This window comes from Serinus canaria, chromosome 1A, assembly GCF_022539315.1.
Source record: "Serinus canaria isolate serCan28SL12 chromosome 1A, serCan2020, whole genome shotgun sequence".
Classification (NCBI taxonomy): domain Eukaryota; kingdom Metazoa; phylum Chordata; class Aves; order Passeriformes; family Fringillidae; genus Serinus; species Serinus canaria.
This window is the reverse complement of record NC_066314.1, coordinates 41302152-41322054: the sequence shown is the minus strand read 5'-3', so window position 1 is coordinate 41322054 and position 19903 is coordinate 41302152. Positions and strand designations below refer to the sequence as shown.

Below are 19903 nucleotides of genomic sequence, written 5' to 3'. Positions count from 1 at the left end.
GAGCGGTGGGACGTGGCACAACATAGGCTGCTTGAACAGAATATGTTTCAAAAAGCTTTCTCTGATTTATTTGCTTCTGCTTCCCCCCTCACCTTGCTGTCCTTTGGAGGAAAAAGGGGAAGCAGACTCAAGCCAAATGCTATCCATTTTGCTTTCTGTTTCTTTCTTTTTTAAGTCATTGTTGAGATAATTGCAGAAGGTTATATCGCTGACTTGCCACAGGTTATCACTGTATGAGAGAGTTGTACACAGAAGTGGAAATTCTATGTATTTACATTTGGTTCTCTAAGCCTGGAAGCCTAATAGTCTGATTAGTCTTCAGAAATGTGAAGTGTATTTTTTCTTGTCGGAAACATTTACACATCAAAGCAGAACACCTGTGGATTTATTTTTTTTTAAAAAAAAGAATCTGTATGCAGGTTTATTGAAGAAATTGAGTAAATGAGATTAAGCCTAGAAGTGTGTACATTGCCAAACATTTGCTGTGTGTTGCAGAATGTGGATTCAGTGGGTGCTGTCTATCCACTGCACAGCAATTGGAAACTGGTTTAGTGATACTGAGACTACATAGGGTTTGTTGGGCCAAGATCTTTGTACCTGGAAGGCTTTAATGAGACATTTTTAATATTAGAAAAAAATGTCAAATATGGAATAAATTCTCATGACATTTGCCACTAAAAATTTAGCTTTTATTGGGAAGGTATTTACATGTACACATTGCAGTTCTGACTTATGCATTACCTGTATTTTTGCTGATCATGCCATGTTAGGGATTTTCCTGGGCTGGGTGAATTTTTCCTCTATTTAACTACTGTGATAAATGTTATATATATCCAAGTAAAGAAGTTAACTACTTCCTCTAAGACAGCAAAATGAATTACCAGGTTTCAGTCATGTGAACTGCTGTACAAACTTTGTCTGCAAACTAATTGCATAGGTGTTAGTGTATACAGTGACAGGCTCTGCAGAACACTTTTGTTATCAAAGACTCAGGAAGAAGAAAGGCTTTTAAATCTAGAAACTGCTCCCAGTAATGGCATTTAGTGAAAAAGCTGAAGAGAAAGAATAAACTCAGCTAACTAGTTTAAAGGTGTATAAAAGCACACAGGGACTTCATGCAAAATTTTTGTGGAAACTCTCCTGAAAAGAAATTTAAATCAAGGATCTTTGGGGATCAAGAAATTTAAATCAAGGATCTTTGTTACCTTACATGGCTCAGTTAAAACTGAGCCATGTAAGGTAACAACAATAAATGAAAACTGATATTTAAAGAATTGTTAAGGCAGTAGAAATTGAAAAGAAAATAAATAGGTTAATGGAAGCATGGACTAGGGTTCATAGTAACATGTTCCAAGGCTCAAATGCTCAACACACTGACACTTGGCATTCATTGAGAATTTAATAAAGGGATGGCATTAAACAGACAACCACAAATATGTCAGTATTAGTGAGAATAGAAATATTACCAAAAGGACTGAAGAGAAAATTGGTCACATTAAAGAAGGAGAATTGTAATTTATACTTTTGAGATAGTTTAAATTGGAAAGAACAGTCTAATTTACTTTAGCACATTGAGATGTTCAACCAGTTTTTACAAATGTCTGATATTTAATTTACATCTGTTTCTCTTTTTATCCCCTGACAGCCTAGTCACTGTTGGTTGCATTTGATGGTGCCTGAATTTTCAAGGAGTCTACATAATCTTCTCCAGAAATTTTCAGATATTCCAGATATGTCGGATGTTTTAAGCAACTATTCAATCATCAATAATCTCACAAGGATAATTAATGATCTTATGGCATGCCTTGCTTTTGATAAAACAAGGTAATTTTATACAGACTTTCAGCTTTTGTACTGGATACTTATTTTTTACTTTCTGTTGCACAATATTCAGTAATAGTTTAGGATTTTCCAAGGCTTTGTTAGATTTGTTTTCATTTCTATTCCTGTGCATCTGAAATCCTGCTTTGTTTAGAAATGCACTGAGTACACTGTGCTAACATTGGTTAAGTTTTATCTCCTGTTTCAAAGAAAAATGGCTTAGAAGGAATTACAGTGACCTGTATGCAGTTATTTAAAGTCAGAAATGCGGTGATATTCCCTTAGATAATTAATCCATTCTGGTCTTTTTGAAACTAGCAGAAATCTTCCTTGTGTATCCAGATTAAATTATATATTTTCCTTGTGATCTTAATGTAAATTTAAAGATGATTTGGTTAAAGTTATTAATATACTCTTAGTATGTATCACAGTGTGTGAAGCTCTGAAAGCTTCTCCATGGTTTAATTCACTTTTTTATATAAAGGCACAGCAAAGACCAGAGGACATTGGTCCATTTCCATGTGTTTCTGGATTCTGACAGCTGCTGGAAGTATTCTCACTCAAGAGATGTCTGATTTTCTGTGCAGGCAGGGAAAGGGGAAAGAAATTAATTTTCTACTCTGTTATCCAGATCTGACCAGACTATCAGTCATTAAAAATAAGTTTTGTAGTCAAAGATTTTGTCCCATGGAATAAAACTGGTAAAATACACCATGTCCTTTAGAGCAAGTGTTTTATCTTCCATATACAGTTGTTTTTATCAGCTAAGTCCTTAGTTTTTGTAAGTGTAGCTTTTCAACACCCAGGATGAATCAAATAAGTAAAACACTCAGGTGCCTTTAGAGTGGAATAGCCTTTTAAGCTTGCCATGTATTTGCATTGCACTGTTGTGAGTATTTAGATATTCCCTACTTTTCCATTTCAAACTGAATTATCTCCAATCTTCAGTGTATATATTTTTTTTTCTTTTCTATTTTTGTCCTGATGATTCAAAGCACTCAGCTGGGATGTGGCTGGGGAAGAGGAATTTTATTTTGTAGAATGGAAAAATAAATATCCTGTAATTCAGCAAAACAACTAGCTATTGATTTCCTTAGAGAATAATGATCTTAAGTCTAGTACTTTCAGCATCAAACATAAAATAACTTTGGAGCCAAAACCAGGAGGTTTCCTTTAGGACATACTTAGACCATGTTCTTACCACTCTCTTCCTTCTTAAGAGTACAGACTAACCTCAGGCGAAACTTGACTTGCTGACATAAAAAAAAAAAAAAAAAAAAAAGAAAAAAAAAAAAAAAAAAAAAAAAAAAAAGAAAAAAAAGAAGAAAACCGTCAGTCATCACCATGGATCTCAATCATGTTGTTTAGTGTTTAGTCTGGCATAACAAATGTGTCTGTTAGACCTCAGAGTGACTGAGCTTCCTTGTGCTTCCTTGTTTATAGTTGCTCTTATTTTTAGGTCTGTTATCAGGGATCTCAGCCTGTTTCTGAGCAGTGGTGTACCCCAGCTATTGTATTTTGTACCCCAGCTATTGTATTTTGTTCCCCGTTCTCTTGATGACAATACCAATGATTGTTGTGTTCATATGTTGAGATTAAAAGACTCATGTGAAACTTTGCAAAGTAAGGTGAAATCAAGGGGGATTTTTTAATGAGGGGAATTTTGAAAAGTCTCTTGGTTTTCAGTATAGGATGAGAGACTGTCTTTCATTCCTTAGCAATTTTGCAACACTGTATTAATAATTCATTTCTATTTGCAAAGCTAATTTGAAGTCCTCAGATCAGAAGGCTTCTTTGTTATATGAAGATTGTATACAGCTAATCTGGTTGTCTGCAGGTTAAAAATATAAATGATTTTGTATCATCTTTGGGTATTTTTAGCATTTGTTGATGTTCTGAAATGAGCATCTCCCTTGACCTTCTTTCAAGCTGAATTCTATATTTTACTCTAGGATTTTGTAAAAGAAAATGGTCACCTTTATGAAGAAGGTCACTTCATTCCTGAGGATTTTTTTAGGCACTTTAATAGTACCATTGAGGTCTACAAAGAGTCTGCAGACAGACTGGATAAGAACGACTGCATTCTGCCTTCAACAGTAGGAACACCGGAGAATGGTAAGAGGGGTCTCCTTTTGGGGAGCAGAATCTAGGCAGATAAAAATGTGAGATTTTCCTTGGATTTCAGAGATGCTGAAGATCTGATACCATGCCTCCATGTCACCTTTTTACTGCAAGTTAAAATAACTACTGACACTGAAGGTTGTGTTTCTGTTCAAAGTCAAGTTCTAGTGCCATCACTTCTAGATACATCATTTCTCAGAATAATCAAAATAACCTTGCATTATGCTGCTCTGTTTCTATTAATCCAAAATATATCCTGAATTGTCTTTTTTACATTGTCCTTCTTATCTTCTCTTAATGCTTTATTTAGTTTTATAAGGTGTTAAAAGAGCCTAAGACTGCACAACTGAAAGTAGAGGAAGTTAGGACAAGCTGTAAATCGCGGCAGCCTCAAGTCACCTTCAATTTCATCCCACTTTTCCTGAACAGGGAAATGTTTACTTCATTTGAACAGTTTAACAAGCTCAGGTCAAGCTCCTGCAGCTCTTTCTTATCCTTCCAGTAAATGGAGGGTTTGCATTACCTTTTCTTTTACTCTCTCTAGTGACAGATATTAGCTTTTTAATTAGGGCAATGTGTCCAGTTGTACAGTTACATCAGTAGTTACTAGAAGCAGATCAGTGCCATAACCTAAGAACTTGTAAGCAGTAGCTGCTTTTCCAGATTAGCTATTCAGCAGCAGCTCAGCATGTACACACTTCTGCCACTTAATAAAACTGCCTTTTTTGGCTTAATCCACTTTATGAACAGTCCTATGGCCAGCTTTTAAAACAGCCCTTTAGTCACATTAGAGTGGTCCTGTAGCCCATCATCTTATATAGAGGGAACTGTATTTTAAGTTTCATAATTCTGACACATTCATTTTCTATTTAGATTCCAGAGTCGCTGTCACAAAAACATTTTTGTTTCCTCCTGTTGCTGCCAGCTCTCTTAGGAATGACAGCATTGGCAGTAGCACTAGCAGTAACAGTAAGTACAAGTGATTGAATATATGTCTCCATTTTGTTCTGGTAGCTGGTTGTGAGAGCTCAGAGGAAAAGAATGTCATTAATTGTGCAAATTAATGGGAAGTTACATGTTCCTGATGGTGTACCATGTGTTTCTCAGCTGTCATCCTGAAATGCAATGAACTTATCTAATCAAAATGTAGAGATGCTATCGAGTTACAATTATGTGACAGCAATCTACAACTTGGAGAGGGCAGGCCTCTTCGTTTTGGCTGTCATGAGGTCTCACTAGTCATATGGCCTCAGAAGATTTGGCCAGACACCTCATTTTAACTCTCAGCAAAGGATGTTGCTCCAAATGAGCAGAATAGCTATCCTAAATCAGATGAGGGTACTCACATGAACAAAGAGGATACCTGTATTTTGCATTTTGAGAGTACTGTCAATCCCAACCAAGTTTTACACCAGCCCTGAGGGCCATCCCCGTGCTTGTTTGGTGTAGTTGCAGTAGGGCCACCTCCACAAGTCAGCATGCTTTCACTTGGGGTTAATGACAAAGCCACTACCTTTCTGGCAGGCTGTAATCTTCTCTCTGGCATACTCATGTCCACCTTTCTTATCTCTCTTGGTCACTTATTACATGACAGCTCCCTGATAAGAGTCCAGAATGGTTGCTGTAAGAGCCTCACCATTACCCATCACGAGGTCAGAAAGGGTGAGGTGAAAGGAAACAGAGAAGTTCCAGGGGCTTTTAGTGACATCATGTACAGCAAGGTGAACACTATCTGGAGCTTCCCACGTGAACAAGAGGGGATTTTCCTTAGAGGTTCCTGAAATGGTGATCAAAGTTCAACCTTGCTGTTTCCTTGTTCTCATTTCCCAGACGTGTCAAGAAGCTCTCTTTTCAATTTCCCCTTTTCACTTCCCAAACATCCACGCTATCTGAATGTGTGATGATGAAGGATGTGACTGGTGCTCCATGTGCTTGAGGAAATATGTGCAGAGGGGCAGCCTGATGTAATCTAGTGGGCACAATGGTAGCTTCTGTTGGTGACACAGTTGATTTTTTTCTAGGCCTGATTTTTTTCTCATGCTCCTTCTCTTTGGAATGTGTAATCCAGTTACCCTCTGGGCTTTTAGCACCGTGCATGCGACCTCGTAGTTGGCTCACAGCTGCTATCAGATTTGAAGCCCTTCTTGATTGCTTTCTAATTAAGAGTAGGTCTTAAGTCATCACAGCCCAGAACCCTCAGAGTAGAAGGAATTAAAAAACCCCCTCCACTCCTGGCTGCCAGCCTGAGTCTTTGGAAAAGAGAAGACTCACTGCCCTGGATTCCTTGCCAGGAGGCCATAGAGCCGTCTGCAAATAACCTGATGAGCCCAGGGCCAACTCTGAGGCACTAGGAAAGGGTTAAAGTACTCATACCTGTCTCTGTCTCAGGTCTGAACATGTGATAATTTTTGCTGTCATTGCTAGAGGAAAAATAGTCAGCCACAGCCTGAAGCAATGGGAATGGATCAAGAAGCCAAAAGACAGACAAGACTACAGGAGTAGTTCAGATGAAAGGAGTTTGACCCAGTACAGTGACAGGAGGAGGAATGCCAGGCAGTGCAATGGAGTGTGGCACCTGTGTCTGTACTGTGGAGGAGAGTGCAGAAGCAGGATTATTAATCTTGTTTTATAATTGGAACTGATAATCAAGTTGGAAAAAAGCCTAATTAAAATAATGCAGTAAATTGCTTGGCTACCATATGCTGTACAGGTGTGTTTTAACTGATTATCATTCTCTTAAGCAATTTATTGGAAAATTGGATATCAGTTAACAGCCTTATGTAGAAATGACATGAGGACTGCATGTCTGGCTGGGTCTGGGGACAGTTTGAACTCATAATCAGATTAAATTACATTAATTTGGATGCTGACTAGTTACACTGTAGTTACTCGTTTGGAGGTTTCCTTCAGGGAGGGAGCTGTGGAATCTTTATTGACAGCCTTGTTTTATTCCCTGAAATGGCCTTCAGTGCCAGTTATAATTTTGTCTTGACTTTATTGCTAAGGAAATGTTGGTTTTAGTTAATCCTTACCTTCTTGGAATGAACAACAGTGAATAAACCTTAGTACTTCCCCTGTGAAGTCTCCCTAGCATAGCATTCCCCTGGCTTCAGTGTTGTTCTCAGAAAAGCACCACTAAATTCAAATTTCAAAAAGGAAAACATTGAGAAGAGGGGAGGACTGAAAAAAACCATCTTCAGACACAAACTACAGTAATTTTTTTTTAAATTATCCCTTTAATTTTAAACAGTTTTGAGTTATTTTTCAGCTTAATAGTTTCCAGAGCATTTAGAAATGTTGAATTTTTGCAAAAGAACCCCTCCAGATTAATATATTTTGAATCTATTAATACAGTCTGTGTAGTCAGATGACTTGAACTGCCCCAATTCTACATTCAACTTAGACAATCCTGAAGTCCATCATCCAATAAAATAATTTGTGAAATATCATAGAAATTGTATATAAATTAGCTAAGTTATGGATTTTTAGTTTTGCTATTTTTGTTGAGTCATATTTCATGACTCCATTGTTCTTACACAACAGTAAAATTAAACTACAATAATAGAGTAGAATCTCAACTAAAGATTCTAAGACACACAAAAACTCTTAGCCCAGCCAAATGAAAAATAGAACAATTACACCATTCTAATTGTTTTTTGAATTGTAATAGTGCTTTAATCATACTTATATATTGAATGTAGACTTGTAACCTGTTTCCACTTCATCTTTTCTCAAAAGCAGAAAGATCTTTTCTTATTTCTCCTAAAATTCTCAGAAGACTGCCACCACCATCCCAAATTTATTTAGGCTGCTTTGTTTTTTTCCTCTTTGTGTTACCTGACTGTAATCCACTGAATTTCCAATTAGCTGTTAAAGTTCCAGTCTTGCTCATATTTCTCTACATGATTATAGCACACGTTGTCTAGAGAATGTAGATGAGATGGTTCCTATGTAAAGAAGTCTTGAGTCCTAATCTCTTCTTTCAGTGGTTTAAGCCATCAGATGAATTTCATGTTGCTCTGATCAAAGCTTGAACTTACTAGCTGTGACTAAAACTTCTCCTTCAATTGAATGCCATAACATTCTTTATAATTTCATGAAGGCTTCAGTGTTTCCTCCTTACATTTTTGTCTGCAATTTCCTCACAATAATTTAGCCTTATTATTTAGTCCTGAGTAGCTCAAAGAACATGTAAACACAGAGATCTCTGTAACTGTTTTTAGGAAGAAGTTCTCCTATTTTAATTAAGCAAAAAAGACCATAGTTTAATTCAGTAATTGCACAACAATTTTAAAATGTTCACCCATGGCTTAATGCAATTGGTGCTGCCATGTGTGCCTTTGTTCCTTTGTTCCAACTTAATAGTTAATGGAAAACCCTAATGAACAGGTGAGAGCTGCTCTGCATTTTTACAGATAAGATCTTGTGGTAATTGTGTTGGAACTGAGCAGAGGTAAACTGGAAATTCCTTTGAGACATATATGGCAAAAAAAAAAAAAAAAAAAAAAAAAAAAAGAAGCCAGTACTTTCAATCATAATCTCACATGGCTCAAGGTAGGAAGTGGCTCAATAACTTCATTGTGTAGATGAGTGGCTTTTAATGTAAATATATTTTGTTTACATTTTGACATCCCAATATCCATGAAGACCATACATAAATCAGCATCAAATGAGCTCGCTTCCTTAGGGAATCTTCCACAAGAGACAGAGTGAGAGCTCTGAGAGATGCTGGCTTGCATCCACTGCCCTTTTTCACTCTCCTGGAGAGAGTCAGCAGTTCCTCTGGCATTGCCCAAAGAGCTCATAAAGTTATTGGTACACCTGGTTCCTGCTATTCCTTCTCCCCTCTGCCTTTACAACTGATGGGAATCAGAATCTTTCTGTGTAGAGCTCCAAAGTTTCTAACAGAGGAAAAGGTCCCAGTGGTAGCCAGCTTTCTTTCTTCTCTCCATTTTCTTCATTAAGACAAGTCTCTGGGAGGTTCTGCAGACTGAAAATTCTTCAGCCTGTTCTGTTTTAAATTTTAATATAAATAAAAGGCACATGAAGAAACCTGCCATGACTCATTTTATTCTCCCCAGATCTTTCAAGAGAATTTTTTCTGGACTTGAAAGTGAAATTAAATATTCTGGTTTTGCTGGCTTTTTAAGGTAGTTATGGATTACTTAACTTTCAAATTAATTCATAGACTGTCATGTTGTGGAAAAGAAAATCTGTTGTCATTTTTAAAAGGTAGGCTAAGGAGAGTGTCACAATGGGATTGTATTTAGGCTCGATCCCTGGATTGCATGTCCCCATATGGAAAGCTAATTATAAATTCCTTTCAGTTTTCCATAGATGATTAAGAAATCATCTGCTTTGGAGATAACTTTTCAGAAATCAGATTTTTCCTCATTGTAAAGGTGTCACTTCTGTTGTCTTAAATTGCATAAAGTTTGTGAAAAATACTGTTAAAAACAAAGGTTCAAAATTATCACTGATTATCCTGCATGCAGCACATTTCTCTAGCAGTTCATGTAAAAATCAGCATGCTTGCCATGACATGCTGCCCAGCACTGCGGGTAGGCAGAGGGTTTTTGAGGTTATACACTCTTCCATAACATGTTATCAAACACGTTATGCTCTACATGACCTGAACAGTCTTTCCTTTGATTTTTATTTCACTTTTTAATTTTTTTCTGAAGTTTGCGGGATGGAATCCAGAAAACATAGCTATCCCCATATGATTTACATAATATAGCTGTAAAACTTAGCAGTCTCTCACTGAGAAGAAAGGCATTAGGCAAATGAGGATTGCTTTTTACTTGCTTAGAGCACAAGAGCAATATCAGAATTTTCTTCTGAGAATACACAACAGATAAACGACAACAGGAGAGCATTTCTAGGGTTGTTCAGGCTGGCTCCACCCTCTTGATTTTGCCTTGTTTTCTTGCAGATCAGTTCTGCAAGCAAACATCTTCTATGCCTAATCTGAGACAGAAACTTAGAAAGGTTTTGTCTCCCCAGTTAATGTCTGCTCCTGGCTTTAATGTCTGAGCAGAGAGAGGCAGACTAATCACTAGCCTCTCTTTTTTTGTTGATGTTCACCTCTGTAGAACTTTGTCTCCTACCTTTCCCTTCTGTAGACAGATTTCTTTCACGGTAAGCTGGCATTGGTTCTGCTTGGCTGATGTTTCCTTTTAGTCTGCTGAATCCACCAGATACAGGTGAAACTCAAGCCCCTGCAGTCAGAACCTACACTTTGTAAACAGAGATATATAACAGAGACACAGAGATATATGTAGTGTATGAATATATAAGATACAGACTTTATGTTGTCTTGTTATTTCTAACAATGTTGGACCTAGAAAACACAGCTGAATTTCAGAGATAAAAAGAACATTTGTCTAAAACTTGAAAAATGTCAACAAGAAAATCTGAGAGTTAAAAATTAATTGCTGGTTAATTAAAGGAACACTTCTTTCTAAACTAACGTATTTTATTGGAGGCTGTTTAATCATGTACTAAACACATGTTGTTTGACCCAGAATATCATACTGTGTGTGCTTAGACATTTGCTGTTTGCATGAGTCACACAAATTTTGAGTGCTGTCAGTTCATTTTCATTTCCATGTATCCAATCACCTACACTTTTCCAGTGCTTTCAGTTTGAGTCTTTTCCTGTAATCTGTCAATACCCCCACCATTCGAGGTGCAGACACCCAGTTTGAAATGAACCAAACCTGGGTGAACAGCATCTAAAATACCAGTCTCCTGAGGTTCACTTTGCATTTCTGATGGAGGGTCCCCAGGTGATTCTGTTGGACTTTCCACATCCTGCTCTTGACGAAATAACTGAAGGGACAAATTTTAGTCTCAGCATGCATACAGCTCCCAGTGAGGGGAATGGAATTGTTTGTGTACATAAAAGAATGGGATTGGTGCTCGTCTATACAAAATGTTAAAAGCTATCAAGAAATGGTTATAACCAAATAACACACTGGTAAACCTCAAGGTACAAGAGTTTGATCTTGCTGAAGTCAGCGGTACCTTTCCAGGGAGCTTTAGAAGTGATCAGGTTTATTCTGTTAAATTAACCTCCCCTGAGAGCCCTCATGTTGGTCATTGATTAGTGCCAGGGCAAGGTGCCTGCAGTCAGTGGGAGCTGTCTGATGGAACCAGTGCAAATGCATGAACTGATATATATTCTTTTCCAAATAATTGCTTTGTGTTTCAAAGTAAGACCTTTAAAAATTAAGAAATCTAAACCTTTGAGGTGTGGGAAAGAGATGATTCTCTACAAATGGCAAAAAGAGAATTGGTGTTGGTACTTTTCAACACTGTTGTTTCAGAAGTGGGTGGAGCATCCTTGTGGTCAAAAATTTCCTGTAAGATTTTGTATGAAGTGCATCTCATGTACATTGCACTTTGAAGTATCTGTTCTGCCATTTAAGTTGCTGTTATGTAGGTGGTGCATGAAAGTGCTCTTGCTAATAGTGTTGCCCTGAAGACAGTTTTCTGCTATAAATCTGTCTTCACTAATGAGGGTATCTTTAATTACAGAAGAAGCACTTGGCTTCATTAACAGCTCCAGCCTGCAAGGGATCAGCATAGCACTGACATCATTGCTGTCTCTCCTTATTGGCTTTATTTTGGGAGCCATATACTGGAAGGTAAGAGATACTACATATAGTTGTTTACATTGTGATGCTACATTCTTAGCTGTGGGGAGGTGGGAATCAGAGAACCATTCTGTATTTGAAAGCAAGTGATACCTCTTTTGATCTCCACTTAACTGTGACTTGCAGATGTAAATCTGTGTGTCAAATTCTTGAATTCTACCATCAAAGTGCAAATCCTGTCTTATCAGCACGATCGCTCTCTAATTGGAAACAGAAATTGTGTGATTCACCCAATTTTCCATTTCTCCTATTGTGTATTGAGAAAGGATTTTTTTTTTTTTTTTGCTTTTGGCCCTTATGCCCCTGTCTACAATACAAAAACTTCAATATTAAAATTTATGTTAGAGGACAAGGTTTGGCCTACATTTTGCAAGATGATTTTGATGTTGAACAACTGAAGCAGACTGAAACATACAATTGTTTAGTTACTAAAGAAAGCTTTAGAATATTTATAGCTTTAGAATATTTATATTTAGTGCATTTTCTTCCTAGAAAATACATCCCAAATCCAGACCAGAAAGTGATGAAACTACACAGTGTCATGACTATCAAGAGGAAAATGAGATAAGGTATATTGTTTCACTTAAAATTTGGATTTACAGGTGTAATTTTTTCTCTGAGTACTACTTCCTGTTTAGCTGTGTGACAAACACAAAAAAACCTCAAACATAAGGTCTTGCTGCAGAGGTAAAATATGTGCTTAGAGTGTGCCATTTAAAGGACTTTCTTGTTTAAACACAGAAATTGATATGGAGGATACTTCTGTCTACAGCATTTTATTATGGGGACTTTTTTTGTCTATCTTTATTCCCACTGTGAGAAAGGATTGCTGAGACCTACAGGAAAAACAACAAAATAAAGTAAATGTTGTTATTTGCTGTGTGGTGTAAAGCTAGGTTGAAGTTAGAGAAATAAATAGAAAGCAATGTCTTTCTGGTTGTGCTTCTAAATCCTTTTAAATACCTTTTACAATAACATTTTTTATGTCCTTTCACTTTTTTACATTCCCCAGGCTACTATGTTTTCTGGTTGTTTTTTTTTAAATATTTGTGGAAAGTTAATGAGAACTCATTCAAATGCTAATAACTTCTTAAGGTCATCCTGAAATGATTCACAGCTTTCTTCCTACTTATACACTGATTTATCTGATTTTTAAAGAGAGCAAGTTCTGAGCAAACCAAAAATATCTTAGAAATAACAGTTCAAGGCTTTGAAGTTCCTTGGACATGGCTTGGGCAAGGAATTATGTGAAATCTAGGAAAGGACCCAGGGACATTTTAAGTAAGAGCAATCCATACTAAAGCATTTTGAGAGTATTGTTTAACTTCATATTTAATGATATTTGATCAGATTTTAACTGTGAATGATTTAGGGAAAGATCTGATGCAGGTGGCTGAAGGACATGTCCTGTAGTGTTCTCACACTGTGTGAAATGCCTGGTGCTGCCCACTGGGGAAGGGACAAATGGGCAAGGTTCTGATCCAGCAGTTTGGTCACAGGAGCTGAAATTTCCTGTGTTTAAGCCTGCTAAAGTAATAAATTCTTAAAACTAATTTTCTTCATATACAGTATATAGAATGGAAAGCTGCACATTCATTTCACCAACTATATTGGGTCCTACAGATAACTCACTCTGCACATCATCCTCATAGGTGTTAAAACCTGTGGAATGGAGCATACATCTTCCTTCTAAATTCACAGAAAATACAAAACATTTTTTTATATGAAGAAAAGATGACACAGTTAAATCCAGGAGAGGGCCTTTGCAGGAACTTGAAACAGATTGCATTCTCTATCAGATGTCTTCATAAATATATGGCATGTGTTTTGGTATACATGGCATAGATGACTAATACAAATTTCTCCTCCCTGAGAAATTAGGAATATTCATGTATAAGTAGGAAGAGCTAATATCAAACATAAATTATAATTCTTTGGGGTCCCTTCTTTAAATTTTAACTAACTTATAAACCCTTTTATTATATTTCCTTGAAAGTCTACTACTGTAGTAGTAAAGTACCTTTTTTTTTTTTCCAGTATGTTGCAGCAAAAAGAAAAAGAACATCTACAAGTGTAGCTGTTGCTTTTTCTCCCTCAACACTGTTACTGTTTCGTGTACTGGTAAGTTGGCTATGGTCAGAGTTTTACCATAGACTTAACTACCTTCAGCTGCTGCAGTATAAACTGATTCTGAGTCCATTTTCAGGAAAAAAAGAAATCTTGCTATCAGTAGGTTTCATTTAGCATTTAGTAGGTGTATAAGATCTTTAGCAGCTAATTTAATTAATCCTGTATCATTAATGCAGACCTTTGATTTTTAACTTGAATGCTTCAAAATGAAATTTGCAAGAATTCCAGAACAAAGCACAGCTCCTGCTTCTCATTTTTGGTGTTGGAGCTGATACAGAGAAGCCTTCAGCTGTTACACTGCAGCTGTTTCAAAGCAATGTGAACTAAAGAACACAATGTGAACTTAAGAACACAATCTGACAAAATTAGCAGGTGAGTGTAGGAGAACAGGCCAGATAGAGCTGAGCTTTCATATAATTGTAGCTTAGTCAGCACATTTCTGTAGTCTCTGTAGCCTTCTCAGATGCATCAGTCTTGCTTTAGCAAGAGTGAGCAGCAGAGGTGAGTGAGGTTTTTCAGTCCCAGCTGTCCTCTGCAGAGCAGCACTTTTCTGGCAAGAGGCTTCTTACCACAGAAACTGTGCTGTATTTAACCCATGGCACCTAGGTAAGAGTCTGGGAAATTCAGACAGCACTGAACTCTTCATTCTTGATCAGGAGTGGAAAGAGCAGCATTAGAGCATAACAGACAATCTCAGTCTTGCAGTTTTTCCTGTAGCTGTTACTCTCAGGTGTTCAATGTGATTGGATTATCTACAACTTGAGAGGTTTTTCATTCTCCTTAACTGCTTTGTTCTACCATATGCTCGTTGAGAAGCAAAGTTGTCACTGCATTGGACAAGTTGTTCCATTTTTCCAAAGATGTAAACTCAGTTTGGTTTGTCCAGATGACTTCAAAGGGAAGTTTGCTGCCAGAGATTGCCAATACCAAAATGCCCAAACAGTTCTGTAAAACACGAGAGTGGTTCCATTACCTTAGATGACATCAATGAGCTTTTGCAGGCAAGTGAGTTCTTGCATCAGGAAAGTACATCTTACAACAATTCTTGAATCAAAATTCAATTCTTGAATTCTGATTCAAGAATTTCCTATGCAAGTGTCATTAAATTTATTTCCAAAATTATAAGAAAAACATGTCTATGTTGTATGTCTGTGAAAAGATCTACTGTCTAGTAATACAGAAGGGAAAACTAATCAGCAAAATCAGAATTTCTGTTTTTCTCTCCAGGCAGGTAACAGTTCCATGTTCGCTTCATAAATGAAGCAGCTTTAAGCACATTCGTATTCCTTCTGGAGTGACAGACTGAGTCTGCATCTGTTGTTGCTGCCCATGACTCCATAGACATGATACAGAAATGAGGACAATTTGTGTTTGTTACTGTGAAACCAACACTGAATTGAACAATGACAAGAAGAGTGTGCACTTAGCAGGACTGTATCTTATGTGAATATCCACCTTGTGTGACATTTGAGGTTTTTTAATTGCATTAATACTTTCAGCTGATTCTGGCAAACAAAGTGTGTCCTGAACAAAAAAAGCATCTTTCAAATGCCTCCAACAGTGTGTAATCATTGCAAGTCATAAATACCTTTGCATCCTTAATTTAAATTCTGTGTCCTCTACCTTAAATTGATGTCTTCAGGTGAAAGTCTCTGAACTGACAGAAAACGCAGAAATGGATACAGATAACATACTCTTCAATATTGTATATAAAACTTGAAAGCAAAGTCATGCCCTGAGCTCGTGTTCTAGACTTAGACTTATAAGGAGCTGTGTTTATGCCTGTCAAAGGCAGTGTGTACAGCAACACGTGGTCTCTATCGGCTGCCAGGTGGCTGGCTGCCCACCCCAGAAAGCCTCAAGAATTCATCAGCGTTGGTGGTCTCTGTTCAGGAGAACCAAATACTGGATGAAGACAAAGTAAACAGGAGGTGAATGTACCTCATGGAGCTTCGAAGAATTTAGTGTAACTGCTGGCTGTGTGAACACTGGTGAAATTTCCAGTCATGCTAAGGCAAAGTAAAGAGTCTGAATTGCGTTCGAACATCACAATAAAGACAAACCCAGGAAATGCATTTTAAATTCTGAAGATGCATGCCATTTATACCTTGTCTGTAAATGTATAGCATAGAAAATCTGAAAGATCCTGAGAGTGTATTTAGCTTTTACTTACATCAGCTGTAATTAATGTTTGCTTTGTGTTTTAAGTGATTAGTAAGCTTTAATATCCTGGCATTCTCCACTTTTGAAAGTTAATTCTTTTGAAACAAAAGAGAAAGGCTTTGTTTCCCACCTGTCTTCTGCATCTATTACTGTTACAGTATCCATGGAATATGAACAGGACTGATGTACAGATGTGCATTTTCAAGTAAATCCTAAAAATACCATGGTAAAAGTTACAAGTGTAGTTGTGCATCTTTTCATCTTGTCTCTTCCCAGATAATGAGTATGAATTATTTACGTGTAGTAGGGGTTGTAATTCAGAAGGGTAAATGGTAAAAGCTCACATGAGGTGACAAACTGTCATCAATAGTGATACTGACCAGCTCAACAAGGGTTTTAGTTTAAATAACTTGAAAACTTAAAAAAAACAGAAAAAAACCCAGCAACCCTTTTAAAGTTGTGCATAAAGTTGGACATCTCCTTAAAATGTATAGTTACTAAATTTTTAAGAGTCCTTGTGGAAGTTTTAATCTTCTGTTCAATTTTCTGAGAACCATGCATAAAAAGAATATGTCATACATATAATATGTGTGTGTGTGTGTGTGTGTGTGTTTGTGATTGTTTGTGTGTGTGTGTGTGTATTATTGGTAAAACTGTCTTTCAGACTTACAAAAAGAAAAAAATCTCTGAACCTTACCATACTTGATGATGTGGCATGTAGCTACACTGCATGGAATTTTGACCCTACTGCAATAAAGTTGAAATTTCTCATTAATTCACTGATGGAAGGATTTCAACATGAGGAATTTTTATTTATAATCCGGCCCTTTTTGCACTTTCTGTTTGTCATGAAAGGGTCTTCAAGTCCTACTCAGCTGGTATAAATTAGCATAGTTCTGTTAAGGATGACAGAACTTTGCAGTTTGCCTCAGCTGAGGAACTTCTCTTAGACTAGATCAAAAGAAGCTTAGTGTCAGAATTAGGCCTTCACATTTATTCTGAAGATGGTGGAGCATTCACCAGTTAATAACCAGGGATGCTCATCACTTCTAAAAAGCAAGTGCATTCTTCAAACAATGGCATTCCCCATATAAAGCTGAGTTTCCTTTGACTCTGTGTAGTTCTTTACTCACAAGGCCCTCAGACTTTGAGTTTCAAACTTTTTTGACAGGTACCCTAAAAGAGATGTCAGCGTGACCTAACTGATGGAAATTTGCACCTTATTGGTAATGCAGAGAATAACTGTGTATTGGTTTTGACTGAATGGAAAAGTATTCACAGTAAATGGAAGCAATTATCCTTTCATCCTTGTATGAAAACCTTAAATACTTTATACAATGTGCTCTTGAGGCTACCTTATGCATTTGAGGGTTTGTGTTTTTTCCTTAGCTTCAGGAAAACAAAAATCTTATATTTATTAATGTTATTTGTTGGTAAAAAATGCTCATTTTTCAAAATGCATTCTTTCCAGAAAATCAAATACTCAATAACACTTAATTTGGGTCACATTGGTGTGCCTCAAACTATACTTTGATATTCAAAAGCAGCCTATTCAAATTTTAGGCTTCTTAATCTTCAATACTATAGAAAATGTCAGTTATGAATTGAAACAGAAATAAAAATTGACTATGACAAAATACTCACTTTCCAATCACTTTCAAATAATGTCAGACACTTTAATCTCTTCTGTGGAGCAAGGTAAATTTTAAATTATATGAGAACAGAAAGAAAGTTCATGTATACTTTTGACCTTCACATCACAGCCATTATTCTTTGAATGTGCACAAAAGTTCATGTGACACCTGGAGTAGCAGAACTGTTGTTGGACCACATGGTTTTCCCATTCTTTGCCCTCATTTTGAGAGATCTGAACACAAGAGAGAACTGGTTGGGTGTTTTCAATCCTTTTGCAACCCAGAAGGAGACTTCTGGACATTCATGGATACACTAGGTGGCACGGCACTTTGGAGTGGCATCGTGAATTTACTGGAAACTTTCTGTGCCCACTGAGGAGATCTTTACTTTGGACATAGTGAGATTCTGAAAGACTACCAACTTGTGAGACATCTGAAATCAAAGGAAATAGAGTAATGTACTCTTCTGTTGGAGATGGGGTGGCAGAAATAGACCTTTAATTGCTTCTTAACTTCTAAAGAAGTTGAACTTCTAAAGAGTGATCAGTTTTTCAGTCTTCTTTTCGGGTAGACAGAACCCATGCATTAACAAAGTTGGAAAATCAACACACTCCCTCTTAGAATAAAACTGGGGAAAAAAGGGGTATTTTATTTTTTCTATATAAAAGTCAACCAAATTTGGCTTTTGGATATCTGTGGTTTGGTGAGAATTGTAACATTTTTAGGTTTTCTTTGAAATAGTTGAGCTTTGCATGCAATTACTAGTGGCCTTGTGAGAATAAAAAAGCAGATAGTCTTATACTGAGTAACTGTTCTACTTTAGATGTGTCTTTACTTGAATGAATTAATGGTACTTATTTCCTCTTGAGGTCATTTTATAAGCATATAAAATGTGCTTTACTATGGAGTATGTGTACAACCTGCACATGTTTTAGATTCTCATTTGCAGCAGCTCTGTTTTCTCTGTTGCTCTACGTAATGTGCTGAAACTGTTCAGTACACAAAACAGAATTATTAATTTAAAAATTTAACAGTACGCATAAAATACTGATATTTTGAGTTTGATTTATGTTTAAGAATTATCCAACATTTTTAAATTCATAAATCCAATTAAACTGTCTTAAATGCAGATTTACAGTAATGGTGGCATGTTGCTATTTTTTTATCAAATAAATGGAACGTGGAAATTTCAGACTCTTTAGTGATAGAGACACAGATGTTTGCTGGTTGCATTATGGGCAAATTCATTTATTTCAATGTAAATGTCAGCACAGTTTTGCATAGTTACATTCTGATCGAAGGTAATCAGCAAAGTTTATAAAATGTGATGTGTATGTACATATGTGTCCTCTTAAAGATAGATGTTTTCCCAGATCCCTTTTTATACCAGTTCAGATTTGGAATTTACATTATATACATATGCTTTATTGTTCTAAATAAAGATATTATGCACTGTCAAATGATTAGTATATTGCTTTGTGTTAGTCCCACTTAAGACATTTTTATGTTCTGTCATAATCTGAAAGAATTCTCTCTCAGAACATATGCTACTTGATGCGAACTCCTTCACTTGATGCAGACATTTCATGATAATGCACTTCTTTTGCAGTGAGTGGAATTTACCAGGATCTTTCAGTAGAAACCAGAGCTTATCCTGGTAAGGATGGCAACCTTCCTTTAAGTTTTCAGCAGTTTACTGTGGCTTTTATGTAAGAAGTCTGGGATGGGATGAGTTTGGGAGGAGAAAACGAGCTGCTCAGGGAGCTCTGGCACCTCTCCCTTCCTGAGAGAGAATGGAAAGATGTCAGCTAAAGACGAAGAGGTAAACCTGCTGAGACTTTCAGAGAGCATTAATGAGCCTTGGAAGACAGAAGGGATGTTGCAGTAGGCAAATACAGAGTGATTTGCAAATAGGAATAGAGACAGGACTGATGAGGAAGAGTAGAGCAGGGTTATCAGACTGGGACACAAGGGAACAGAATTCGGAGATGCCAGAATCTGGGGCACGGATATGAATGAAAGCTGTGGCTGCTGATCTGGGCACAGGCAGAAGTGCAGTTGATGGCTTGAAGAAGGCCATGAAACAGCCCTCACTGATGGTGTAGCAGGAGTCATGCCTTATTGCAGAAGGTGCCCCCAGCCAGGGAATAATGTGCTCTGACTCCATGATTCAGAAGGCTGAACAATTGCTTTATTAAGCTATACTATATACTGTATTATAACTATACTAAAGAGATACTATACTGTACTAAATTACATGCTAAAGAAAAACCCATGACTGTCTCCAGACAGTCAAACACAGCTTTGAGTGATTGGCAAATCACTCAAAAACAACTTTCACCCATATCCAATAACCAAATCACTTTGGGTAAA

The 19903-nt window shown here is 36.9% G+C and overlaps 1 protein-coding gene across 1 annotated transcript in view; it reads left to right on the top strand.

Moving 5' to 3' along the window:
- KITLG (KIT ligand) overlaps positions 1–18990 on the top strand; it is a 52681-nt gene extending 33691 nt beyond the window's left edge. The window contains exons 4-9 of the mRNA XM_050983895.1: positions 3774–3936; positions 4816–4911; positions 11485–11594; positions 12096–12172; positions 13641–13724; positions 14961–18990. Of these exons, the coding sequence (XP_050839852.1) occupies positions 3774–3936; positions 4816–4911; positions 11485–11594; positions 12096–12172; positions 13641–13680 (486 nt within the window). The 3' untranslated portion in view covers positions 13681–13724; positions 14961–18990. The remainder of the gene's footprint in view (positions 1–3773; positions 3937–4815; positions 4912–11484; positions 11595–12095; positions 12173–13640; positions 13725–14960) is intronic.
- The last annotated feature ends 913 nt before the right edge of the window (positions 18991–19903 follow it).